Source organism: Geotrypetes seraphini, chromosome 3, assembly GCF_902459505.1.
Source record: "Geotrypetes seraphini chromosome 3, aGeoSer1.1, whole genome shotgun sequence".
Lineage (NCBI taxonomy): Eukaryota > Metazoa > Chordata > Amphibia > Gymnophiona > Dermophiidae > Geotrypetes > Geotrypetes seraphini.
The window spans coordinates 23,357,597-23,381,576 of NC_047086.1; the positions used below are offsets into that span (position 1 = coordinate 23,357,597).

Consider the following 23,980-nt stretch of genomic DNA (forward strand, 5'->3'; position numbering starts at 1 on the left):
AGTTTGTCTGTCTTGACTAGATTGTAAGCTCTTCTGAGCAGGGACTGTCTCAGCAATGTTTTCATGTACAGCCATGCGTATTAGAGCTATAGAAGTGATTAGTAGTAATATTTTGGGGATTCTGCTGTGGAATCTTGCTACTCCTTCTGTAATTCCTCCACCTTGTTCCGCGCATAGATGCATCTTCTTGTCCAGTTTGTCTTGACTACATTGTAAGCCTTTTGGAGCAGGGACTTCTATGTTTTGACGTACAGCCACCCTCCTCCGCCTCCCCCCCTCCCTCCCTCCTCCTTTATCAGCACGGTATAGAATCCGTTTGGACTCTTGCGCGCGCACCCCAGCCTTTATCTGGCACGCGCTGGCCCCGCTGAGAGCGGGCGAAAGGTGAGATGAGGCGGTCAAAGCGGGATGGAGAGGGTCTGCCGATGAGCCCACAAAAAAACAGTCACCTCTCTCCCTGTCGAGGAGTTTAGTCAGCGTCGCGCGTGTGGGATGCTAGCTATGGACTACCGTACCTCTCCGCCCCGCGACAGGCGGCCCTGCCCCCTCGTCTCCTCCCCGAGCCGAGGTGGCTTTCGGAGCGGCTCGCAACGCCCGCAGACGCAAGCATGGCAGCGTGGGCTCGCGCCTCGCTCCCTCTCCTCTGCCTCCTCCTCGGCGGCGCCAACGGTTTCGAACTCACCCTCCTGCACACCAACGACGTCCATGCGCGCGTGGAGCAGTCGAGCCGCGACTCGGGCAGGTGCGCCCCGCACGAGGGCTGCTACGGCGGGGTGGCGCGGAGGCTGAGCAAGGTCCGCGAGGTGCGCGCCCGCGAGCCCCACGTCCTGCTGCTCGACGCCGGCGACCAGTACCAGGGCACCGTCTGGTTCAACTACTTCAAGGGCGAGGAGGCGGTGCGCTTCATGAACTACCTCCAGTACGATGCCATGGTAAGCCAGGCGAGGACGCGCCACGCGCACACTTGGAACGGGCTGCAAAGTCTGGAAAACATTCCCGCGTGACTTTTTTTTTCCCTCTCTCGCTCTCTCTTCTCTCCAATGCATGGAGTTGGTTCTTGCCCCTCGTTTCACCCACCACAACACCGTTTTTCTTCTTTGAGGCTCGTGAAATTTTATTGAAGTGAAATGTTTCACTCCAGAGAATGATAATAAAATCCAAGGCAAAAAGAAATCGCAGCTGCTTATACAGGGGCATAAATGAGCATACCTTTAACTAAGTTTACAAATCTCAAGATAGAAAAACCTCACAGTCCAGTCACAGAAGTCATGAAACATAGTAACATAGTAGATGACGGCAGATAAAGACCCGAATGGTCCATCCAGTCTGCCCAACCTGATCCAATTTAAATTTTTTTTCTTCTTAGCTATTTCTGGGCAAGAATCCAAAGCTTTACCCGGTACTGTGCTTGGGTTCCAACTGCCGAAATCTCCATTAAGACTTACAACACCCATCTACACCCTCCCAGCCATTGAAGCCCTCCCCTGCCCATCCTCCACCAAACGGCCATACACAGACACAGACCGTGCAAGTCTGCCCAGTAACTGGCCTAGTTCAATATTTAATATTATTTTCTGATTCAGCTCCTTTGTGTTCATCCCACGCTTCTTTGAACTCAGTCACAGTTTTACTCTCCACCACCTCTCTCGGGAGCGCATTCCAGGCATCCACTACCCTCTCCATAAAGTAGAGATTAGGCATAGTTATATAAAGTAATCGCAGTTTAATTTGATTTACATATATGAATATTTGGGTTTAGCATTAGCCTATTTTTTTTAGAAGGTAATAGTTATAAAGTGCCAGATACCGTTCCAAATTAGCCCAAATTTTAGCTTTCTGCAATAGGGTTGCTATTTTGGCTGCTGTTGACAGTTCAAATTTATGGACCTGTAAAACTGAATGCCACCCGCAAGCTGTATGAATCATAACAGACACGTATGTCTATGCTTTATTATGGAACCCTGGTCCTGCCCACACACAGTCCATGGCCACTGGCTGGCTCTTTGGGTTGGGCACCTGTGACCGGGATTAACCAAATTAATTATAGTTCAAGTTCGATTTATTTGATATACAGTACCGCAGATATAAAACCGAGCTTAAAAGCAGTTTACAATATAAAAGTATATATACAGTATATGGGGAGGGGGCAAACAGACAAATGTACGCAATTAGAAACATAAGGAGGTAAAGAATGGGTTGGTTGCAATAAAAGCAGAGGAGTGGGGAAAGTGAAGGAGTAAAAACTTAAAAGGTGAGGGTAGAGCTTTAAGCCTGTTTGATTTCTGCCCATGCCTGTTGAGTTATAAACAGAAGACTAGAAAAAGATAAATTCTCTGCAATTGTGTCTAAAGGTCAGAGTGAAAATTCAGCGCAAAGATAGTACAAGGAAATACCGGAGAGTTATGAGCAGAATATCAGAGAGAAATAATAATTGTGTCTTAAATGTCAAGAATTAACTTTCCATGCAGAGATGGTAAGGTAAAGAATTCCAAAGAGTGGGAGCCATGACAGAGAATGAAGAGTTCCTGTGAAAATCAAGAAATAATTGTCAAAATGAGGGAACGACCAGTAACTGTTGGGATGATCAAAGGGTTCTTTGTGGAGAGTATTGAACCAGGAAACTAAATAACAAAGAAGGAAGTCCACTTGATAATATTTGATGAGAGAGAATATTATATTAGAAAGGGATGCGATAGGAGACGGGAAGAATATGCTCATTTTTTTGGAGTGTTGTGACGTAGTCAAACTTGGAACAACAATGAAGTAATCTAACTGCAGAGTAAGCTCTTCTTAGCATAAGAACATAAGAATTGCTGCTGTTGGGTCAGACCAGTGGTCCATCGTGCCCAGCAGTCCGCTTCCACGGCAGCCCCTAGATCAAAACCAGGGTGTTAGGTCAAAAGCGCGCCAGGACAAAGGCGCGCCCAGACAATTGAGCGCAGCGCGCGCCGCCGCACCACTCTAAATTACTGTTTTTAGTGCTCCGGTGGGGGTCTACTTAATAGACATTGCGCCATGTTGTGGGGGGTTGTAACCCCCCACATTTTACTGAAAACTTTACTTTTTCCCTGTTTTTAGGGAAAAAGTTCAGTTTACAGTAAAATGTGGAGGGTTACAACCAGTGTTCCCTCTAAGCGGGCGGGTGTTGTGAGCAAACTTTTTTCACTGTGAGCTAAAAATATCGGGCGCCAGCAAGTTATGAGCCAAATAAATATGTTGCTTTCTACCACAGAACTTCCTTACGTTTGTATGGAATCTATCCCCTTTCAACTTTAGAGAGTGCCCTCTCGTTCTCCCTGCCTTAGCTACTAAGTCTATTCCCTTCAGTACCTTGAATGTTTCTATCATGTCCCCTCTCAATCTCCTCTGCTCAAGGGAGAAGAGGCCCAGTTTCTCTAATCTTTCGCTGTACGGCAACTCCTCCAGCCCCTTAACCATTTTAGTTGCTCTTCTCTGGATCCTTTCGAGTAGTACCGTGTCCTTCTTAAAGTACCAGTGCTGGACGCAGTACTCCAGGTGAGGGCGTACCATGGCCCGGTACAGCAGCATGATAACCTTCTCTGTCTCTTCAGTCCAGCATCTGCCCCTTCCATTCACTGTCTGTCTTTCCCTGCCATCTCTCCTCCTGCCCCCCCCCCACCCCCCAATTTGGTCTAGCATCCATCATCTTCCTTCTGTTCCCCTCATGGTCTGGCATCTCTATCCTTCCCTCCCCCCTGTGGTTTTTAGCATATCTCTCTTCTCATTTCCTCCACTCAGATCTGATCATTCTCTGCTCTCTCTTCCCTTTTCTTCTCTGGTCTTCCTTCTCTATTTTCTGCCTCCATCTAAATTAAATTCTTTCTTACTATTTAGTCCCGTTTCCCTCTTTTCACTGTGTCTACACACAGCTTGTCACCCCTTTCCCTCACCCCTCCATTATCTTACTATTTTCTTCCCCCTTTATTTATCTCCTCCTTCCATCCAGTATGTGTTCTTTCCCCACTTCCATTCAGCATCTGCTCTCCCTTCTCAACTGACATCCATCTGCCTTCTGCTCTCTCTCCCTTCTTCTCACTTCCATCATCTGTCCCCTTCTCTCTCTCTCTCATCTCCTCCATTCCCTCATCTGCCCCTTCTCTCTCTCTCTCTCTCCCCCCCCCCCCAACTTCCATCATCTGCCCCCCTTCCCCTCACCTTTGTGGGTCACTTTCTTTCCCCTGAGGGTGGCTCATGTCACAGGGGAAGCTTTGGCCGAGCAGAACCGCTTGATTGACAGTGGAACTTACTTGATTGATGTCGATGCTGGGGCCCGTTGCCGTTTGAAGGAAAAAAAAAAAGGTGGAAAAAAGGAACCTGTAAAGGCGAGAGGAAGGGAAACCTCCAGGACAGCTGCTTTTTGCCCTCCTTCAGCGGCCCAAGAGTTCAGACCAGCAGCGGCAGCTCTGTATGCTTTTAACTTCGGCACAGAGCTGCCCCTAATCAATAGTTTAGCGCGGTTTCATGAGGCAGCCTCGGGGCCTTTGATAGCCGGCCCGCTTCGATGATGCGATGTGGGCCGGCCTAGCAAAGGCCCCGAGGCTGCCTTATGAAACCGCGCTAAACTATTGATTAGGGGCAGCTCTGTGCCGAAGTTAAAAGCATACACAGCTGCCGCTGCTGGTCTGGAGGTGCGGAGACAAGGCAGGAGGCAAACGCGGTGGAAGGCAGGAGTCCCGGCACAGCGACTGCAACAGGAAGTTGCAAGTCAGCTGACGCCGGCCTTTCGTTGCGGCGGGGACCGAATCCTTCGCGGACCGGCAAGATTTTGTTTGCGGACCGGCGGTTGAAGAACTGTGCTCTACACTGTGTGCGCTGTGACGAGAAACTTGTGCGCTGCGAGGTAATATTTTGAGCGCCAGCGCACCCCAGCGCAGCTTAGCGGGAACACTGGTTACAACCCCCCATAACGCCGGCGCGATGTCTATTAAGTAAACTGGGGGGGTTCCCCAACAAAAACCCCCGTCGGAGCCCCTAAAAACTGTAATTTAGAGCGGTGCGGCGGCACGCACTGCGCTCAATTGTCAGCGCGCGCTTTTGTCTTTCGCGCCGTTGTCTATGAACCAAAACCAGTGCTCTAACTGAGACTAGCCCTACCTGCGTACGTTCCAGTTCAGCAGGAACTTGTCTAACTTTGTCTTGAATCCCTGGAGGGTGTTTTCCCCTATAACAGCCTCCGGAAGAGCGTTCCAGTTTTCCACCACTCTCTAGGTCAAGGTTTGTACGGAATCTATCCCCTTTTAACTTTACAGAGTGCCCTCTCATTCTCCCTACCCAACCTAACCTGTCTTTATCTACTAAATTCCCTTCAGTATCTTGAATGTTTTGATCATGTCCCCTCTTGTCTCCTCTTTTCAAGGGAGAAGAGGCCCAGTTTCTCTAATCTCTCGCTTTTTGGGAACTCCTCCAGCCCTTTAACCATTTTAGTCGTTCTTCTCTGGACCCTACCTGTGTCCTTCATGTACGGCGACCAGTGCTGGACGCTGTATTCCAGGTGAGGATGTACCATGGCCCTGTACAGTGGCATGATAACCTCTGATCTGTCCATGATCCCTTTCTTAATCATTCCTAGCATTATCCCAGGACAAGCAGGCAGCCTATTCTTACATGTGGGTGATGTCATCCATGGAGCCCGGATGCGGACAGCCTTGCAAGCAGACTTGCTTGTAGAAACTCAGAAGTTTCGAGTCTGCTGCGCATGCGCCTAGCACAGGGTGCGTCTCCTCAGTTCTCAGTTTTCCGCGGAGCCAAGAAGTCTGTCTTTGACGCTCTGCGCTGAACTTCGTTTGCTTTGTGCCTTCTCTTCACTGCGGTTTGTGTTTTATTTTGCAGGAAAATAAAACACTGATCAAATTTAAGGTAATGCTAAAGACATTCCTTTTCCACGATGCCTTTGTAACCTAAATTGTCTTTTTTAGGATGACTTAGTTTTAAGTAATATTTCCATTTTTATTTCCCCAACCTTTGTTCTTCCCTTTAAGTGTTTTCTTTTCTTTCTATCAATTGTAGTTCTAATCCCTTCTTCCTTTCTGTCCCTGTTCGTCTGTGTCCTTAAATCGTTTTTCCTTTGGTTTGTTTTAGACTAAATTATATTTTAATTGGTATATTGTTAAGGCATTTTTGTATACCACCTAGAAGGTTCAAGTGGGCGGTATAGTAAATTTGAAATAAACTTGAAACTATTACTTTTAGTTTAAAAAAAAAGTTATATTTTTTCGTCGACTGACTGGCAGGGCATGTCGCGTGCCCACACCCTGCGGGCTTCGACTTCGTAGCGGTTATCTTTCCTCCTTTAGCCTCAGCAAGTGGTCCAGTTTCAGACTCGGATCCACAATTGCAGGCTACTATCCAGACCATTTTAGAGCGAGAATTTGTTCAGTTACTGAGCAAATACAGTCCTGCCTCGACTGCTTCCTGCAGTCCAGCCTGGGCAATCAGCAGTCTCACACGAGGTCGAGTCCCTGCCTGTGCCTCGAGCTGAATCTACACATATCAATCTGTTGGAACTCAGAGTGATCTTCAATGCTCTCAAAGCTTTTCAACATCTTCACGACCAGGTAGTCCTCATTCGGACGGACTACCAAGTCGCCATGTACTGTGTCAACAAGCAGGGAGGAATGGGATCTCTCCCTCTTTGCCAAGAAGCTCTGAAGGTTTGGAATTGGGCAATTCTTCACAATACCTTCCTCAAAGCTGTCTACATTCAAGGAGAGAAAAACTGTCTGGTGGACAAGTTGAGTCGTCTTCTGCAACCTCACGAATGGACACTCAATTTCTTGCCTCTTCATCACATTTTTTCTCAGTGGGGAACTCCTGAGATAGACCTCTTTGCATCTCCCCACAACCTGCCTCCGTTCTGCTCCAGGATATACTCTCCTCATTGCCTCGAGGCAGATGCTTTTCTGCTGAAATGGACGAATCTCTTCCTGTATGCATTTCCTCAATTCCCTCTCATTCTCAAGACTCTTGTTAAGCTCAAGACTGATCATGCCACCATGATTCTGATAGCTCCTTGGTGGACCAGTCAACCTTGGTACTCCCTTCTACTTCAACTCACCAACAGGGAGCCATACCTTCTATCAGTTTTTACATCTTTGCTTACACAGAGTCAAGGATCTCTTCTTCATCCCAACCTGCAGTCTCGACACCTGACAGATTGGTTCCTCTCAATATAACTCCTTTTCAGTTTTCTCAACCTGTTCGAGACATTTTAGAGGTTTCCCGAAAGCCTGCACTCGACAATGCTACCACCAAAAATGGACTAGATTTTCTACATGGTACATCTCGCAGCACAAGGAGCCTCAAGATACCTCCTTGTCTTCTGTCTTGGATTATCTCTTGCACTTATCTACCTCTGGCCTCAAATCTACATCTATTCGAGTCCATCTCAGTGCAATTGCTGCTTTTCATCAGTCTATCGAAGGGAAACCCCTGTCTGCTCATCCTGTGGTTTCCAGATTTATGAAAGGTCAGTGTCATATCAATCAGTTGGAACTCAGAGCGATCTTCAAAGCTCTCCATGCTTTTCAACATCTGCTTCACGATACAGTAGTCCTCGTTCAGATGGACAACCAAGTTGCCATGTACTATGTCAACAAACAAGGAGGGACAGAGTCTGCCTCCCTTTGTCAAGAAGCTCTGGAGGTTTGGGACTGGGCAATCTGCCACAACACCTTCCTCAAAGCTGTCTACATTCAAGGAGCGAAGAATTGCTTGGCGGACAACTTGAGTTGTCTACTGCAACCTCACGAATGGACTCTCCATTCCTCGCCTCTTCATCACATTTTTTCACAGTGGGGATGCCACAGATAGACCTCTTTGCGGCTCCCCACAACTACAAGCTGCTTCAGTTCTACTCCAGGATATATTCTCCTCACCGCCTTGAGGCAAATGCTTTTCTTCTGGAATGAACAAATCTTTTCCTCTACGCATTTCCTCCATTCCCTCTCATTCTCAAGTCCCTGGTCAAATTGAAGAACGATCATGCCACCATGATTCTAATCGCTCCTCGGTGGCCGAGACAACCCTGGTACTCCCTTCTTCTTCAACTCAGCAGCAGGGAGCCATACCTTCTACCAGTTTTTCCTTCTCTGCTTACACAGAGTCAAGGATCTCTGCTTCATCCCAACCTGACAGCCTAGTACCTCTCAACATAACCCCTCTTCAGTTTTATCAATCTGTAAAAGACATTTTAGAAGCTTCTAGAAAGCTTACAACTAGACATCAAAACAAGAACTCGAAGAATTCATTCTCCAGAATTCACTAACTTCCACCCACAACTTACTCCTCGGAGACTTAAATCTCCATCTAGAAGACCACTCCTCCAAACAAGTAGAGGGAATACTCTCATATCTCGATACCCTATCCTATCAGATACTTAACCCCGAACCCACACACGAAAAAGGCCACCAACTGGACATTGCAGCATTCACGACCCATAATCTTGACACTCAAAACATACACACATCCAACGGTATATGGCACCCCTCCCTCTGGTCAGACCACTACAAATACACTTTCACCATAAACTGGGCTCAAAACAACCACAAACCCGCACCCCAAAAAATCCACATCAACACACGACAGAAAATCAATCCTACTACATTTTGGGAGAAGGTAGATCCAGCATTCGACCAAATCAACCCCAAAGAATTTGTAACTCACTGGCGTACCATTAGCGAAGCTACTTTGAACGAGCTAGCACCAATAAAAACAAAAAACAAAATCTGTAGACCTTCAGACAAATGGTTCGATGCTGAACTTCTCCATTTAAAAAGACAATGCAGACACCTCGAAAGAATATGGAAAAAACAGAAACAAGACCAAACAAAAGTAGCATGGAGAATCCAAATCAAACAATATAACATCAAACTAAAGGAAAAAAGGAAAGCATACTATTCCAAACTAATAGGCACTGAAAACCCAGACTCAAAAATACTCTTCAATATTGTAAGAAAACTCACAGACACCAAACCTTTCCTAGCTACTCAAGGAAACCAATCTCCTTCAGCTCACCAATTAGCAGACTACTTCAAGCACAAAATCACCAATATCAGATCCACATTCAACAATTCATTAACCCTCCTCGATGAGATTATAACAACACCAACAATAGATGAAGCCTTAGTAGCTGACAGAACGTGGACTAACTTCCCCAAAATACAATGGAACGACATGACTCGACTATACAACAAATATAGTAAAACTTCTTGTGACCTAAACAGCTGCCCATCGTACCTGCTAACAACCGCATCCATCAAGTTCAAAGCTAACCTCATGAACTGGCTACAATCCACGCTCACAGATGGTCACTTCCCACCAGAACTAGGCGAGATTATTATCACCCCCATACCGAAAGATCCCAAAGCTCCAAACAATAATCCAGCCAACCACAGACCCATCGCATCAATCCCATTATATATCAAACTACAAGAAGGTCTTGTAGCACAATACCTCACCAACTACTTAGAAGACCACAACATACTACACCCATCACAATCAGGTTTCAGAAAAAACCACAGCACAGAGACACTACTTGTATCTCTAATGGATATAGCACACCAACACCTCAGCAAAGGGAACAGGATACTACTTATCCAACTAGATCTTTCAGCAGCTTTCGACCTAGTGGATCACAACATACTACTCCAGATACTAGACGCCATAGGGATCACAGGTTTGGTACTCAACTGGTTCCAAGGCTTTCTAAAAACTAGAACTTATAAAGTAAAGACAAAAGACCACATATCTGACCCCTGGTCAAACCCCTGTGGAGTACCACAAGGATCTCCATTATCACCCATACTTTTCAACCTCTACGTATCCTCACTGGGCACCACTCTAGACTCCCTAAATATAGTCTCATTCAGCTACGCAGACGACATAACAATCCTTCTCCCCTTCAATACCCAAGACCCCAACTCATCAGGACGACTGAAAATAACTCTGGAAACGGTAGAAACATGGATGACCAACCACAAACTGAAACTGAACACGGATAAAACCAAATTCCTGCTGCTAGAAAAAGACAAAGAACCTACCTTAACTGATCTGACGACAAATGCAATCACATACCCAATACAGCCAGCACTCAAAATCCTGGGAGTAACAATAGACAGGAGATGCACAATGCAGACTCATACTAACAAAACCATCCAAAAAGCCTTCTACACCATGCGCAACCTGCGAAAAATAAGAAAATTCTTTGACAAAATTCAATACAGGATCTTAGTCCAATCACTTGTACTAGGACTTGTAGACTACTGCAACAGCCTTTATCTACCCTGCCCCGCTTACATGACCAAACAATTACAGACAGTACAGAACACAGCACTCAGACTTATCTACTCACTAGGAAAATACGATCACATCACTAATGCCTATCTCGACTCACACTGGCTACCGATACAAGCAAGAACTCAATTCAAACTATACTGTTTATTATTCAAAGCAATAAACGGAACAGCACCTCTCTACCTAAACAGCCGCCTAACCCGAAACCTCTCAACTAGAGTAAGGAGAACCCAGACTCCATTCACCTACCCCTCACTCAAAGGCACAAAACGCAAAAAGCTATATGACAACCTACTTGCTACACAGGCCGCGAAAATTGACCCCACCATATCCAAGCTGCTGACCACAACTACGGACTACAAAGCGTTTCGAAAAGATATAAAAACCATACTATTCAAAAAACACATCCCAATATTATAATCTACCATCATCTTCTCTCCCTTCACAACCTACTGCAACTCACAACCAACTGCAACTTCGTCCCCATAGGCAACATCTAATCTAGCTGCATCGGGCGTAAAGCCAATTCATATCTAGAAACACAGTCTCCCCAAATACCGAAAAAATCAGATATAGCAACCTAGGAACAGACGATTTTTGGTAACATAAGATTATGCGTTGCAATATTATGTAAATTAACATAAGGTTATACGTTGTAATATAACATAAGGTTATGCTTTGTAATATCATGTAATGTAAGTTATGCAATGTACTGGAATAATAAGGTAAAATAACATAAAATAACTCTACGTAAAGTCTTGTAAAGCTATGTAAGATAAATTATGTAAGATAAATTATGTAAACTTAATGCAAGTTATGCAAGCACGGTAAGGATAATGTAAAGTAACACAAAGTAACTCCACGTAAAGTTATGTAAAGTTATGTACGTAAAGTTATGTAAAGTTATGTACGAAAAGTTAAGTAAAGTTAGGTTTGCAAAGTTTGTAAAGTTATACAAATAATTGTATTGTCATCGCCTGGAAATGTCCAGCCATCTTCTAATGTAATCCGCTTAGAACCGCAAGGCACAAGCGGAATAGAAATCACTAATGTAATGTAATGTAATGTAATGTAACAATGCTATCACCAAAAATGGACTAGATTTTCTACATGGTGTTTTTCTCATCATAAGGAGCCTCAGAATTCCTTCTTATCTTCTGTTTTGGACTATCTTTTGCACTTATCCAATTCTGCCTCAAGTCTACATCTATACGAGTCCATCTCAGTGCAATTGCGGCTTTCCATCAGCCTATTGAAGGGAAACCCCTCTCTGCTCATCCGGTGGTTTCCAGATTCATAAAAGGACTTTTCAATGTCAAACCTCCTCTCAAACCGCCTCCTGTGGTTTGGGACCTCAATGTTGTCCTTTCTCAACTCATGAAGCCTCCATTTGAACCAATTGATAAGGCTCATCTGAAGTATCTCACTTGGAAAGTGGTGTTTCTCATTGCCCTCACTTCTGCTCGACGAGTCAGTGAGCTGCAAGCTTTAGTTACTGACCCACCATTCACTGTGTTCCATCATGACAAGGTGGTTTTTCGTACTCATCCTAAATTCCTCCCTAAAGTGGTCTCAGAATTTCATCTCAACCAATCCATCGTACTTCCAGTGTTTTTTCCAAAGCCTCATTCTCATCCTGGAGAATCAGCTCTTCATACTCTGGACTGTAAACGTGCTTTGGCCTTCTACTTGGAATGCACCAAACCACACAGAACTGCTCCTCAACTTTTTGTTTCCTTCGATCCAAATTAGTTGGGCCATCCTATTTCTAAGCGTACCATCTCCAACTGGATGGCAGCTTGTATCTCTTTCTGCTATGCCCAGGCTGGATTACCCCTTCACAGTAAAGTCACAGCCCATAAAGTCAGAGCAATGGCAGCTTCAGTAGCTTTCCTCAGATCTACACCTATTGAGGAAATTTGTAAGGCTGCTACTTGGTCCTCGGTTCATACCTTCACTTCTCACTATTTATTGTCTGGATACTTTCTCCAGACAGGATGGACAGTTTGGCCAAACAGTATTACAAAATTTATTCTCTTAAATTGCCAACGCTCCCACCATCCCATTCTGGTTAGCTTGGAGGTCACCCACATGTGAGAATACCTGCTTGCTTGTCCTGGAATAAAGCATAGTTACTTACCGTAACAGGTGTTATCCAGGGACAGCAGGCAGCTATTCTCGCAACCCACCCACCTCCCCTGGTTGGCTTCTCTGCTAGCTGTCTGAACTGAGGAGACGCGCCTTGTGCTGAGCGGGAAGGCACTCGCGCTTGCACGGTGCGGGCGACTCGAAACTTCGAGTTTCTTCAAGCAAGTCTGCTTGTGAGGCGTCTGCATCCGAGCTCCGTCGATGACGTCACCCACATGTGAGAATAGCTGCTTGCTCTCCCTGGATAACACCTGTTATGATAAGTAACTGTGCTTTTCTGTTTGCCCTTTTCGCCGCCGCAGCAGGAACCATCTATTAAATGTCAGTATGTACAGCCTTTCAGAACTATATAAGTGATAAATAGTAGTACCAAAAGAAACAAAAATTATTTGGGGAGAGCAGTCTGTAAAGTCTATCGAGCTGGGTTTGTGACTTACGCTATAGGCCAAAAGATCACAATCTCAGGGTTCAGTCTTCACACTCGCTTAAGGAATCAAGCTGAGACCAAGGTACAAGTGATAATTAATTGTAACCTTTACTGAAACTTGATTGCAGTATCAAGGTACAAACTATTTACAATGTCTTTCTGATGTGCGTACTGAAACTGATTTTACAAGCTATTTATGAACACTTCTACTATGTTCCCTCATCTCTTCACTCCTTTGTTCATGCGGTGAGCTGCTACAGGGTCCCACCATCTTTCCTAAGCCCAGGACACTTTATCTTTCCCGCTAAGCTGAAACACTCCTGCACAGGCTCTGCCAGAAGCAGTGTTTTTCCCTTTTGAGATGGTTCTCCACACACTCTTCACTCTTTCCTCTCCTGGTGACTCCTTGAAAAAGCAGTCCTTTATAACGCCTCTCAACGAAACTCCCTAGATTCCACTTTCTCTCCTTTGTTGTCTGCTCGTCTAGCAAACTCTGCCCGATTTTCCCTCCACAAGCTGTTAATAGTACCTCAGGAGTCTCCCTCCGTACTAGGGCTCTGGCAGTCTTATTTTATACTGTTCCCTCCTCCCACAAACACACATGCTCAGTGACCCCCAAATAATCCAGTGCCTCTTGCTCTATAACAGAGGCATTCTTTTTTTTTTTTTTTTTTGGGGGGGGGGAGAAGGGGAGGTCACAATGAAATGTGTGAAAGTTAAAAAAAAAAAAAAAGTTTGCTATTTGACAGAAATACAAATACAGGTAGTCCCTGGGTTAAGAACAAATTCTGTTTTATAAACCATTCTTAAGCTGAATTTGTATGTAACTAGGATCCCGTACAGAACACAATCTATAAAAACATTAAAGAAACAGTCTTCAAAATAAAGTACTGTTGTTTAAATAGAAAGAAAAGATAGGAGGATTGCACTTAATTTTGTTCTTCATCTGTTCCACTGTTCCCTCTCCACCACCACATCCAATATTTCTCCCTCTCATCTCTCTTCCCGCATGCATCTCTGCCTCATGCCTCTCCCACCACCATGTCCAATATTTCTCTCTTCCTATACCCAACAATTCGCCTATTTCTTCATTTTCCCATGTGCACCATCTCTCTCTCCCTCCCTCTGATACCCATGCCCAACAATTCTTCCTTTCTATTCCCTCCCTATCTCAACATCTCTTTCCCTCACTCCTTTGTCCTTGTCCTTCCCTCCATTCTGCGTCCCAAATTCGTGTCTCCCCCCCGCTGGTATTTACCTCCTCTGGTTGACTCCTTCCTCCCAGCCGCACTTCTCTTCGCAAAGACGCAAGGAGCGGCTCCTGCACATGGCCCGCAGAACGTTTATGGCATAAGACAAAAGATGTTGATGATCATGATAGTTACAGATTACGTTTAATGGAATATTTAAGTCTGTGTGAAAATGAAATGAATCATTATTATAAGGAATGCGTCATTGAGGCTTTGAACCGACTACAAGAATTATTCACTATAGTTAAATATCTAATTGATAGTTATGAGATATCTGTTGAATGTTATGATCTTGATTAGGAGAAATATGTACGGTTTTTAGCTGATAAAATGGGAGGAGATAAGAAATCTTCAATAGATGATAGTTTGTCTAGTGAGGTTGATAAGGGAAAGGAAATATGGACGGTATTTGATGAGATAGATGAAGTAGAGGTTTGTAATGCCATTCGTGGTTGTACAGCTATACGTGCTATTCAAGATCCATGCTCGTCATTTGTTATGAGACAGATGGCTGAGAAGGTGACACCAGGAATTACAAAAATAGTAAAGCTTTAGGGGAAGATGTTTATCCAAAGGATTGTAAACAATCCACTGTATGACCAGCCTTGACACACAGAGAGGGTTAGATGTGGACATTATGAAAAATTATAGACCAATTCCAATTGTACCTTTTATAAGTAAACTTTTAGAGAAAATTATGTGCAGAAGATTGGCTGCCTAGATTGCAATCAATTTGGTTTTCGCAAAGCCCATAGTATAGAACAGTGGCCTCAAACTCAAACCCTTTGCAGGGCCACATTTTGGATTTGTAGGTACTTGGAGGGCCGCAGAAAAAATAGTTAATGTCTTATTAAAGAAATGAGAATTTTGCATGAGGTAAAACGCTTAATAGTTCATAAATCTTTCCTTTTGGCTAAGTCTTAATAATAATATTGTAATTTATAGCTAAAGAGACATATGATCAAGAAACTGTTTTATTTTACTTTTGTGATTATGATAAACATACCTAGGGCCTCAAAATAGTACCTGGCGGGCCGCATGTGGCCCCCGGGTCGCAAGTTTGAGACCACTGGTATAGAACTACTATTGACCTCATTGCTAGATACCCTACGACTAGGGTTGGATCAACAAGTTGCTTATTGTCTGATATCTTTAGATATATCAGGAGCATTTGACTCAGTGGATCTTCAAAAATTATTGTCAAGATTAAAGAATCTTGGAGTGGGTGGTGCCATCTTTAATTGGTTTACTATGTACATGAAAGACCATTTATTTCAGGTAAGAAATGGAAATAAAATCAGAAGTAAATATCCATTATGGAGTGGAGTTCCCCAAGGGTAGGCGCTATCTGCGCTACTATTTAATATCTACATGGCTACAATTGGTCAGCTGTTGGGGGTTGAATATCGAATTTATGCCGACGATATTCTTTTTTTCCCAGTGAATGTATGGGGTGAGGATTTAGAGAAATTGATGAGTACGTTAATGAGTGAAATCATTGGATGGGATGGAAAGCAAAATTTGAGATTAAATGTAGAAAAGACAGAAGTGATGTTAGTGGGGAGATCTGACCAGGATAAATGGCCGAAAGAACTGAAAGTGATGGATGAAGTATTGCAAGTGAGAGATTCAATGACAATTTTGGGAGTAAGATTAGATTTTGGACTTACAATGAGCTATCAAGTGGCTAAGACAGTACAACTATGTTTTGCACAGATACATTTATTGTATCGAGTAAAACCAATGCTGTCTTCATTTGATTTTCATGCCGTATTGCAGGCAAGGGTCCTGTTGCGGCTTGACTACTGCAATGTCCTCTACCTTGGGATAACCAAAACTAGGTGCAGGACATTGCAGGTGGTACAAAATGCCACGGCAAGATTGATAACGGGAACGTTGAGATATGAGCATATTACATTTTATCTTTGACAGCTGCACTGGTTGCCAGTTGCTTTTAGAATTTAATATAAAGCAATTATGATTTGCCATCAGTTCTTATACGAATTCTTTAAGAATGAAATATCTAGTTACCAACCAGGAAGATCTTTGCGCTTTGAAAACTGCGTTGCTGAAGCCAAATGTAAATCCAAAATATGTGGAAACCAATGCAATTACCTTTTCTTGTGCAGGAGTAAAACTGTGGAATTCTCTGGTAGGACAAGTCTGGAAATGCTTGATAGGAGGCATTTAGAAAGTTATTAAAAACACAATTATTTGTAAATGCCTTCCTTTAAGCAACTGATTTTCCTTGTCTGCTGATTCCTAGAAAGAATTGAATTCTTCTGCGTGTATCTGTCTTGATCTGTATCAAAAAAGTTGTTTTAATTTGTTTTAAAATTTTATGTATGCAACAGTTTTTTAAACCGTTTTGGTTAAAAACAGTATAGAAATTTTTAAAATTAATAAATAAGCCTTCCCTCTGACGTCAGAGGGAAGGCTTCCAGATAAGCCTCATGCTGCGTGCAGGAGTTGCTGCTCGTGGCTTTGCGAAGACAGGTGCAGCTGTCCAGCAGAGATAAACACCCAGGGGGTGTAGACATCCCTCCGGCTGGCAGTACTCCAAAAGATACGGGGGAAGGGGGGTTGGGATGCTAGGTTGGGAGTTCTGTTCTGGGAGGGGCTCGGTTCTGGGGTGCCAGCATAAAGGTTCTGCTCTGCGGGGGTGTCAGGGTGGGAGGTTGTTCTCTGGGGGGATGGCCTATTGGCAGGAGGGAGTGGGCATCCCTCCTGCCTATCACGGTTGGGGGGGGGGGGGGGGTTGGAGGTTCTGACAGGAGGGTGTGGGAATCCGTCCTGCATATCGCGGTTGTGGGGGGTGGTGGTTCTGGAGGTTCCAGCAGGAGGGAGTAGGCATCCCTCCTGCTGGGGAACTTCAATTGGGGGGTTCGAGGATGGCGGCAGGATGAATTGAGCATCCCTCTTGCTGGCTGGCTTGCATTGGGGTTCGGGGGTTCCCTGCCATGACCGCTCAGCTGATTGTGGCAGGGAGATTTCTTTGTTGTGATCAGTTTAGCGGCTGAGTCTATTTGAAATATAGGCCAGCATTTCAATGGCCTACATTTCGGTGCCTATCGCGGCCCTAGGGAGGTCACTTACGGGCGAGCCCATGCCCAGCCTTGGTGAGCTTAAGCATCCTTAGGCACCTCCCTGCACCCATGACAGACATCTACAGTGCAGGTGGCCTGCCTCTGGGTTTTTTTAAATGTACGTACCAATTGGCTGATTAGACATTTATAGAATTTTTGTATAGTAATACTCAATTCCACTACATATGCAATACAAGCCACAATAGACCAGGTTTCCTTAAACACAGAGTAGGCTAATTTTAAAGATTGCAAATTATCCATACCAACTGCTGAGCAAATTATAAATAGATATGACAAACATTGTTTAAAATGTTTGTATGCAAATGCCAGAAGCCTAAGAAACAAGATGAGAGAGTTAGAAATATTGCACTAAATGAAGGATACGTATAATAGACATCTCTGAGACCTAGTAGAAGGAAGATAACCAATGGGAAACTATCAAACCAGGGTACAACCTATATTGCAGTGATAGGGTGGATCAAATTGGTGGAGACATAGCATTGTCTGTTAAGGAGGGCCTTGAATCGAATGGACTCAAAATTCTACAGGGGCAGAAACACACTTTGGAATCCCTATGGGTAGAAATTCCATGTGTAAAGGGGAAAAGGATAGTGATAGGAGTGTACTACCATTCGCCTGACCAGGGTGAACAGATAGATGCTGAAATGTTATCAGAAACTAGAGATGCCAACAAACTGGGTAAGAATAATTATGGGTGATTTCAACTACCCAATGAAAAAGAGGAAAGGAGAAAAAATTCACAACTCATTTCAAACAAATTCTCCTTGATCTGAAATGCAATGTGCAACGAATGATCTCAAATACTGAGAAGTGACCAGTAAAAAAATAAGTGGAGAAAAAAAGACAGCAATTCACAATGGGTGCTCTGAATGCAACTAGAACCCCTTCTGTCTCTTTCATTGTCCATTAAAAAAAGCTCCACTTACAAATATAAACAAACTCATTCATGCACATCAAGTTTCAGTCCAAATTGATAAGTGCAAAATGTCCTAACATACAATCATGCATCAACGGAAATTATACTTGAATTGAAAATCCTCCCATTGAATCTGCCACTTCATGTCCTGGTTCACATCAAATCTTCAGGACATGAATCAGGACATGAAGTGGCTCATTCAATGGGAAGATTTTCAATTGAAGTTTATTTACTGTTGATGCATGATTGCACATTTTGCACTTATCAATTTGGACTCAAACTTGATGTGCACGAATGAGTTTGTTAATATTTGCAAGTGGTGTTTTTTATATGACTGGTGAAAGAGAACCGAAGGGACTGTGGTTGCATTCAGAGCACCCATTGTGAATTGCTGTCTTTTTTACTCCACTTATTTTCTCCATCCAAATCTTCGTTTGTTAGCTCTCACAATGTGGTATCTCTGACCAAGTAGATTCCTTTAACCTCTCTGCATCAGTAAGCCATCATTGAAGCTTCCAGAAAACCCTCTATATGACGTTGCTACCTCTTCGTTTTACCATCTGGTGTAATTGACATTCATTACTTCCAGAAACATGTCCTCTTTCATCATTTCTGGAATATCTCCTTCACCTTTCTGACTCTGGTCTTAAAACCACTTCAATCAGAGTACATCTTAACTTCTATCTGTTCTTTCCATGCACCTCTGGATAAAAGGCCCATTGCAGTACATCCTTTGATTTCCAGATTCATGAAAGGGCTTTTGCATACCAAACTACCAATCAAACCTCCATCAGTGGCTTAGGATCTTAACATCATACTTGCCATGCTAATGAGGCCACCTTTTGAACCACTCGCATATTCATTCCTAAAGTATCTGACTTGGAAGGTAGTATTCTTAATCTGCATCATATCAACATGCTGGATCAGTGAACTTCACGCACTTGTATCTGATCTGCCTTATACAACTTTCTACCCAATACAGGGTGGCTCTCCAGAGTCGCACCCCAAGTTCCTCCCAAAGGTTGTCTCATAATTTCAGCTTAACTAGTCTATTGTACTTCCTGTCTTTTTTCCAAGACCGCATTCTTACCCAGATGAGACCACACACTACATGTTGAACTGCAAACATGTGCTTGCTTATTACTTAGATCGCACCAAACCTTGCAGAACTTACACTCAACTCTTCTTGTCATTCAATCCTAATACCGTGTTTCCCTGAAAATAAGACAGTGTCTTATATTACTTTTGGGTCCAAAAAATGTACTAGGGCATATTTTCGGGGATGTCTTATTTTTTTCATGTACAATGATCATCTCTCCCTTCCTCTCCTCCATTCCAATTCTTTCTCTTTCCTTTCTCTCCTAAACATGTGCAGCATCTTTCCTCCCCTCTCACCCATCCCCCTGTGCCTTCCCTCTGCAGCATCTTTCTATCCATCCATTCCTCCCTCCAAACATCCATGCAGCAGAACCCTTGCATAGCATCTTCCCTCCCTCCCAACCCCCATGCAGCAGAACCCATAGTTGAGAAACACTGCTGTAGGCAATCAGCTGGCACCAGTGCCTCTCCTCTCTGGCCCTCTTCAATGCTGGCACCCCCTACTGGCGTCTCGGGGCCCATCTGGAGGGCCTCTGCACATGCGTGAACGTCGACGTGATGATGTTACGCATATGTGTGATGTCATCACGACAACATCCGCGCACTTCTGGGTGCCTCAAGCCGTGGCCACTACCTTTAAGTTTCAAGTTTCAAGTTTATTTAACTCTTGATGGATCGCCTATTACAAATTTTCTAAGCGATGTACATAATATAATAAAACAACTTTAAACATAATAACATAAAAATCCAATAATAACTAACATGAAAAGAAGGAAAGGCGGTGTAGTTACAATAAGGGCATGGAGAAAAGGAAAAAACAAAAGGTAGGGTAAAAGTTTACAAAGCACTTTTGTAAATATTAATTAAAACAAAATGGATAGTTTAGAATTATTAAAGGTCATAAGCATCCTTGAACAAATAAGATTTTAATAGTTTTTTAAAGGTTGAAATATCTTGTTCTATTCTAATGTATTGGGGAAGGGAGTTCCACCATTTTGGACCTGCGACAGTAAAGATGTCTGCTCTTCTCGTTCTTTAGTGTGCCCCGGCTTGAGAAAGTTTGAGAGACACTGGCCTAGAGGTTCAATCCAGATGAGATAGTCAGTTTGGGCAAGCAGTTTACAAAGTTTATTCTCGGTTTAATAGCCAACTCCCCCCTGCCCTTGAAATTACAGCTAGGGAGTCCCATATGTGAGAATATGCTGCCTACTTGTCCTGGGATAAAGCACTGTTACTTACCTGTAAGGCAGGGGAGCCCACACTTTTTTGGCTTGCAAACTACTTTTAACATGACCAAGTCAAAATGATCTACCAACAATAATAATAGTAATAATTTTATTTTTATATACCGCCAAAGCCATGATAGTTCGAGGCAGTTTACAACAAGAGGCGCTGGACAATCAGCGAAGTAGTTACAATACAAAGAGATCGAAGTAGTTACAATAAAAATTTGAAGAAGTTACAAAACCTTTGGTTACATTAATTATCCCAGGACAAGCAGGCAGCATATTCTTGACTGATGGGTGACGGCACCGACGGAGCCCCGGTACGGACAATTTTAGAGTGATTGCACTCTAAGAACTTTAGAAAGTTCTAGCTAGGCCGCACCGCGCGTGCGCGAGTGCCTTCCCGCCCGACAGAGGCGCGCGGTCTCCAGTTTTCTTAATTCCGCGGAGCTAAGAAGACGCGTGTTTCCAACGGCTGTTGGAAGTTTTTTCTAACTTTTCACTTGCCTTCCCGCTCGCGCGTATTTTTCTCTTCATAATTTATTTCTTTCTTTTTTATTTACCGTTTGTGTAAAAAAAAAAAAAATTGTTTTATTTTTCATTTTTTTTAATCGATTCGCCCCGGCGGGGCCTGTTGGCACCATCGAAGCCTCGGGCTTCGATTTTGCTACAGCAGTTTTTCCCTTCATGCCCCCGTCACCGGGTTTCAAAAAGTGTCAGCGGTGTGCACGCCCTATCTCCCTCTCCGACCCGCACAAGTGGTGCCTCCAGTGTCTGGGTCCGGACCATAGGGCTGAAACCTGCACCCGCTGTAGTTCTTTACAAAAAAGAACTTTAAAAAATCGTCAAATTCAGCAGCGGATTCTTTTCGGTACCGCTATGGAAGTTGCACCGGTGTCGACGTCGACGACTTCCTCCAAATCGACTCCGACTGCCTTGGCACCGCAAGATACATCGCCGGTGTCGACTCCTGTAGGTAAGCCGGCTAAGAAGCCTTCCCCTACTGTTCTAGGCCCGCCAGTCGAGCATGCAGTGAGCCAAGTCCTGCAGACTGAGCGCCGGCCCCGTAAGCGCTCCGCTCCCATCGAAGTCACTGCCTCGTCATCGGCATCGACTTCACCCGAGCGTCGAGCGGCACCAAAGGTACCGAGCAAGAAAAAACCGGTACCGGTGCCATCGGGACCAACGTTGGATGAGCGCATTGCCTCTATCCTCCAGGTCCAGCTTAAGGAGCAACTCCAACACTTGCTCCCGGCTCTGTTGACTCCGAATCTTCCAGTATCGGTACCGACTGAGCCTTCGGTGCCGTCTGTCGATCAGTCTCTTTTATTGACATCGACTGTTTCGGCACCGCACAAATCTTTATCCATGCCTGTTCTGTCAGCGGAACCGAAGCGGCGTACTACTCCTATGGTTTCTGACCCGGTACCGTTCTCTGAACCCCGTACCGTACTACATTCCCCAGGTACCGTCTCCACCCGTTCAGGTAAATCGGTACGCAAGACTAAGCATACTGAAACATCTACTCCACTTTCCCAGGGCCGTTTCCAATCGGTATGGGACCCTGACTTGTGGGACGACTCAGATGATCCTCTCGGTACCGAGGAAGATTACACATCTGATGAGGATGAACCATCGGTGCAGGATCCTGCTGCTAAGCCAGAGCACTCCTCCTTCACCAGATTTTTAAAGGAGATGTCAGACACCCTTTCTATTCCATTGGAGTCCGATTCTAAAAAATCCAAGGCATTTCTGGATGCTTTGGATTTTGACCAACCTCCTAAAGAGTTTTTAAAGTTGCCCCTCCATGACATCTTGAGGGAAACTTTTTATAAGAATCTGGAAACTCCTTTGACGATTCCAGGAGCCCCAAGAAAACTGGAATCTCTGTATAAAGTGATTCCAATTCCAGGATTTGACAAGCACCAACTTCCCCATGAATCTCTGTTGGTAGAGTCAACCCTAAAAAAATCTGCAGGAGCCAGTGTATATGCCTCTGTCCCTCCTGGCAGAGAAGGAAAGGAACTTGGAGGCGAGGAGGATGGCAGTTTGAGTGCAGAGCTCCTCTCCCTGGACAATCTGCCTGCTTTTAAATATCAGCAGCAGTGGGAGATCAATTGCTTTTACACCTAAGCAGCAACGGGACCAACCCACCAAAAACCCACAGTCCCGGTCCTGCAAAAATATGAGCTCCACCCTCCCTGCAGTTCGCTAGGAAAATCAACTGCTTTTACACCTAAGCAGCAGCAAGACCGATCCAGCCAGGCATGTGAGCTCCTCCCTCTGCAGTCCATTGGAGAGATCAATCTACCTGCTTTTAAATATCAGCAACAGTGGGAAATCAACTGCTTTTACACCTCAGCAGCAGCGGAACTATCCGCAACTACCAAGAGCACACAGACCCGATCCAGCCAAGAGTGTGAGCTCCACCTCCCCCTGCATCAACTGTTTTTTACACCTAAGCAGCAACAGGACCAGCCACCACTACCGAGAGCCCTTTGCCCTGATCCAGCCAAACAAGTAAGCTCTTCCCCCAGCATTCCGTTGGAAAAATCAATATGCTTGCTTTTAAATATTATCAGAAGTAGGAGATCAACTGCTTTTACACCTAAGCAGCCTATAATAGGAGCCCTTGCCCCGATCCAACCAGGCATGTGAGCTCCTCCCCCTATATCCCGTTTAAGAGATCAATCTACCTGCTTTAAATATCAGCAGCAGTAGAAAAACAACTGCTTTTACATACAAGCAGCAGCGAGACCTACCGCAACCACCAAGAGCCCACAGACCCGATCCTGCCAGGAGTGTGAACTCCTCCCCCTGCAGTCCATTGGAGAGATCAGTCTGCCTGCTTTTAAATATCAGCAGCAGTGGAGATCAACTGCTTTTACACCTAAGCAGCAACAAGACCAGCCACAACCACCGAGAGCACACAGACCCGATCCTACCAAGAGTGTGAACTCTTCCCCCCATGCAATCCGCTAAGAAGATCGACTGTCGGCTCCGGGCGGCTTTCCCGCAGAGGAGAGAATCCTGCATTCACCGTGGGCCTCATCTGGGGCAGCCTCCTTGGAGCGGCTGGGGCACGGGCAGTGTGTCTGGGAGGGAATGCATGGATGGGAGAACATCACAGGGGAGGAGACATAGGCATCCTGGGACTGTCTGCCAAGTCTCTTCCCTGAAGAAGCCCTTTCTGGAAACGTTAATCGCTCCTCCTAAACTTACTTGCTCCACTTCATCACTGACGCTGAAACCGTGGATTGAAGACAAAGTTTTATTTTATTTTTCTTTCCAGCTTATGATTTATCTTTAATCTTATCTATTGTTTTGCCTTTTGTCTTTGTTTTGTTCTATTTCTATCATTTAAATTTCTCCAGAATTCTACTGTTCAACGGCTCCCCCTTCTGCTTCTATTCCTTTCTCTCCTCTCTTCTACCTTCCAAAGTATTTAGATCAATGCTGTCTTGTTAAAATGTTTATTTTATTTTTATTTTTCCTCT

The 23,980-nt window shown here is 44.5% G+C and overlaps 1 protein-coding gene across 3 annotated transcripts in view; it reads left to right on the plus strand.

Annotated features, from left to right (window-relative positions):
• The first annotated feature begins 390 nt into the window (after positions 1-390).
• Positions 391-23,980, plus strand: part of NT5E (5'-nucleotidase ecto) — a 153,067-nt gene continuing 129,477 nt past the window's right edge. For all 3 annotated transcript variants that reach the window (XM_033937784.1, XM_033937783.1, XM_033937785.1), the window contains exon 1: positions 391-932. In XM_033937784.1, coding sequence (XP_033793675.1) covers positions 609-932 — 324 coding nt within the window. In that variant the 5' untranslated portion in view covers positions 391-608. The remainder of the gene's footprint in view (positions 933-23,980) is intronic.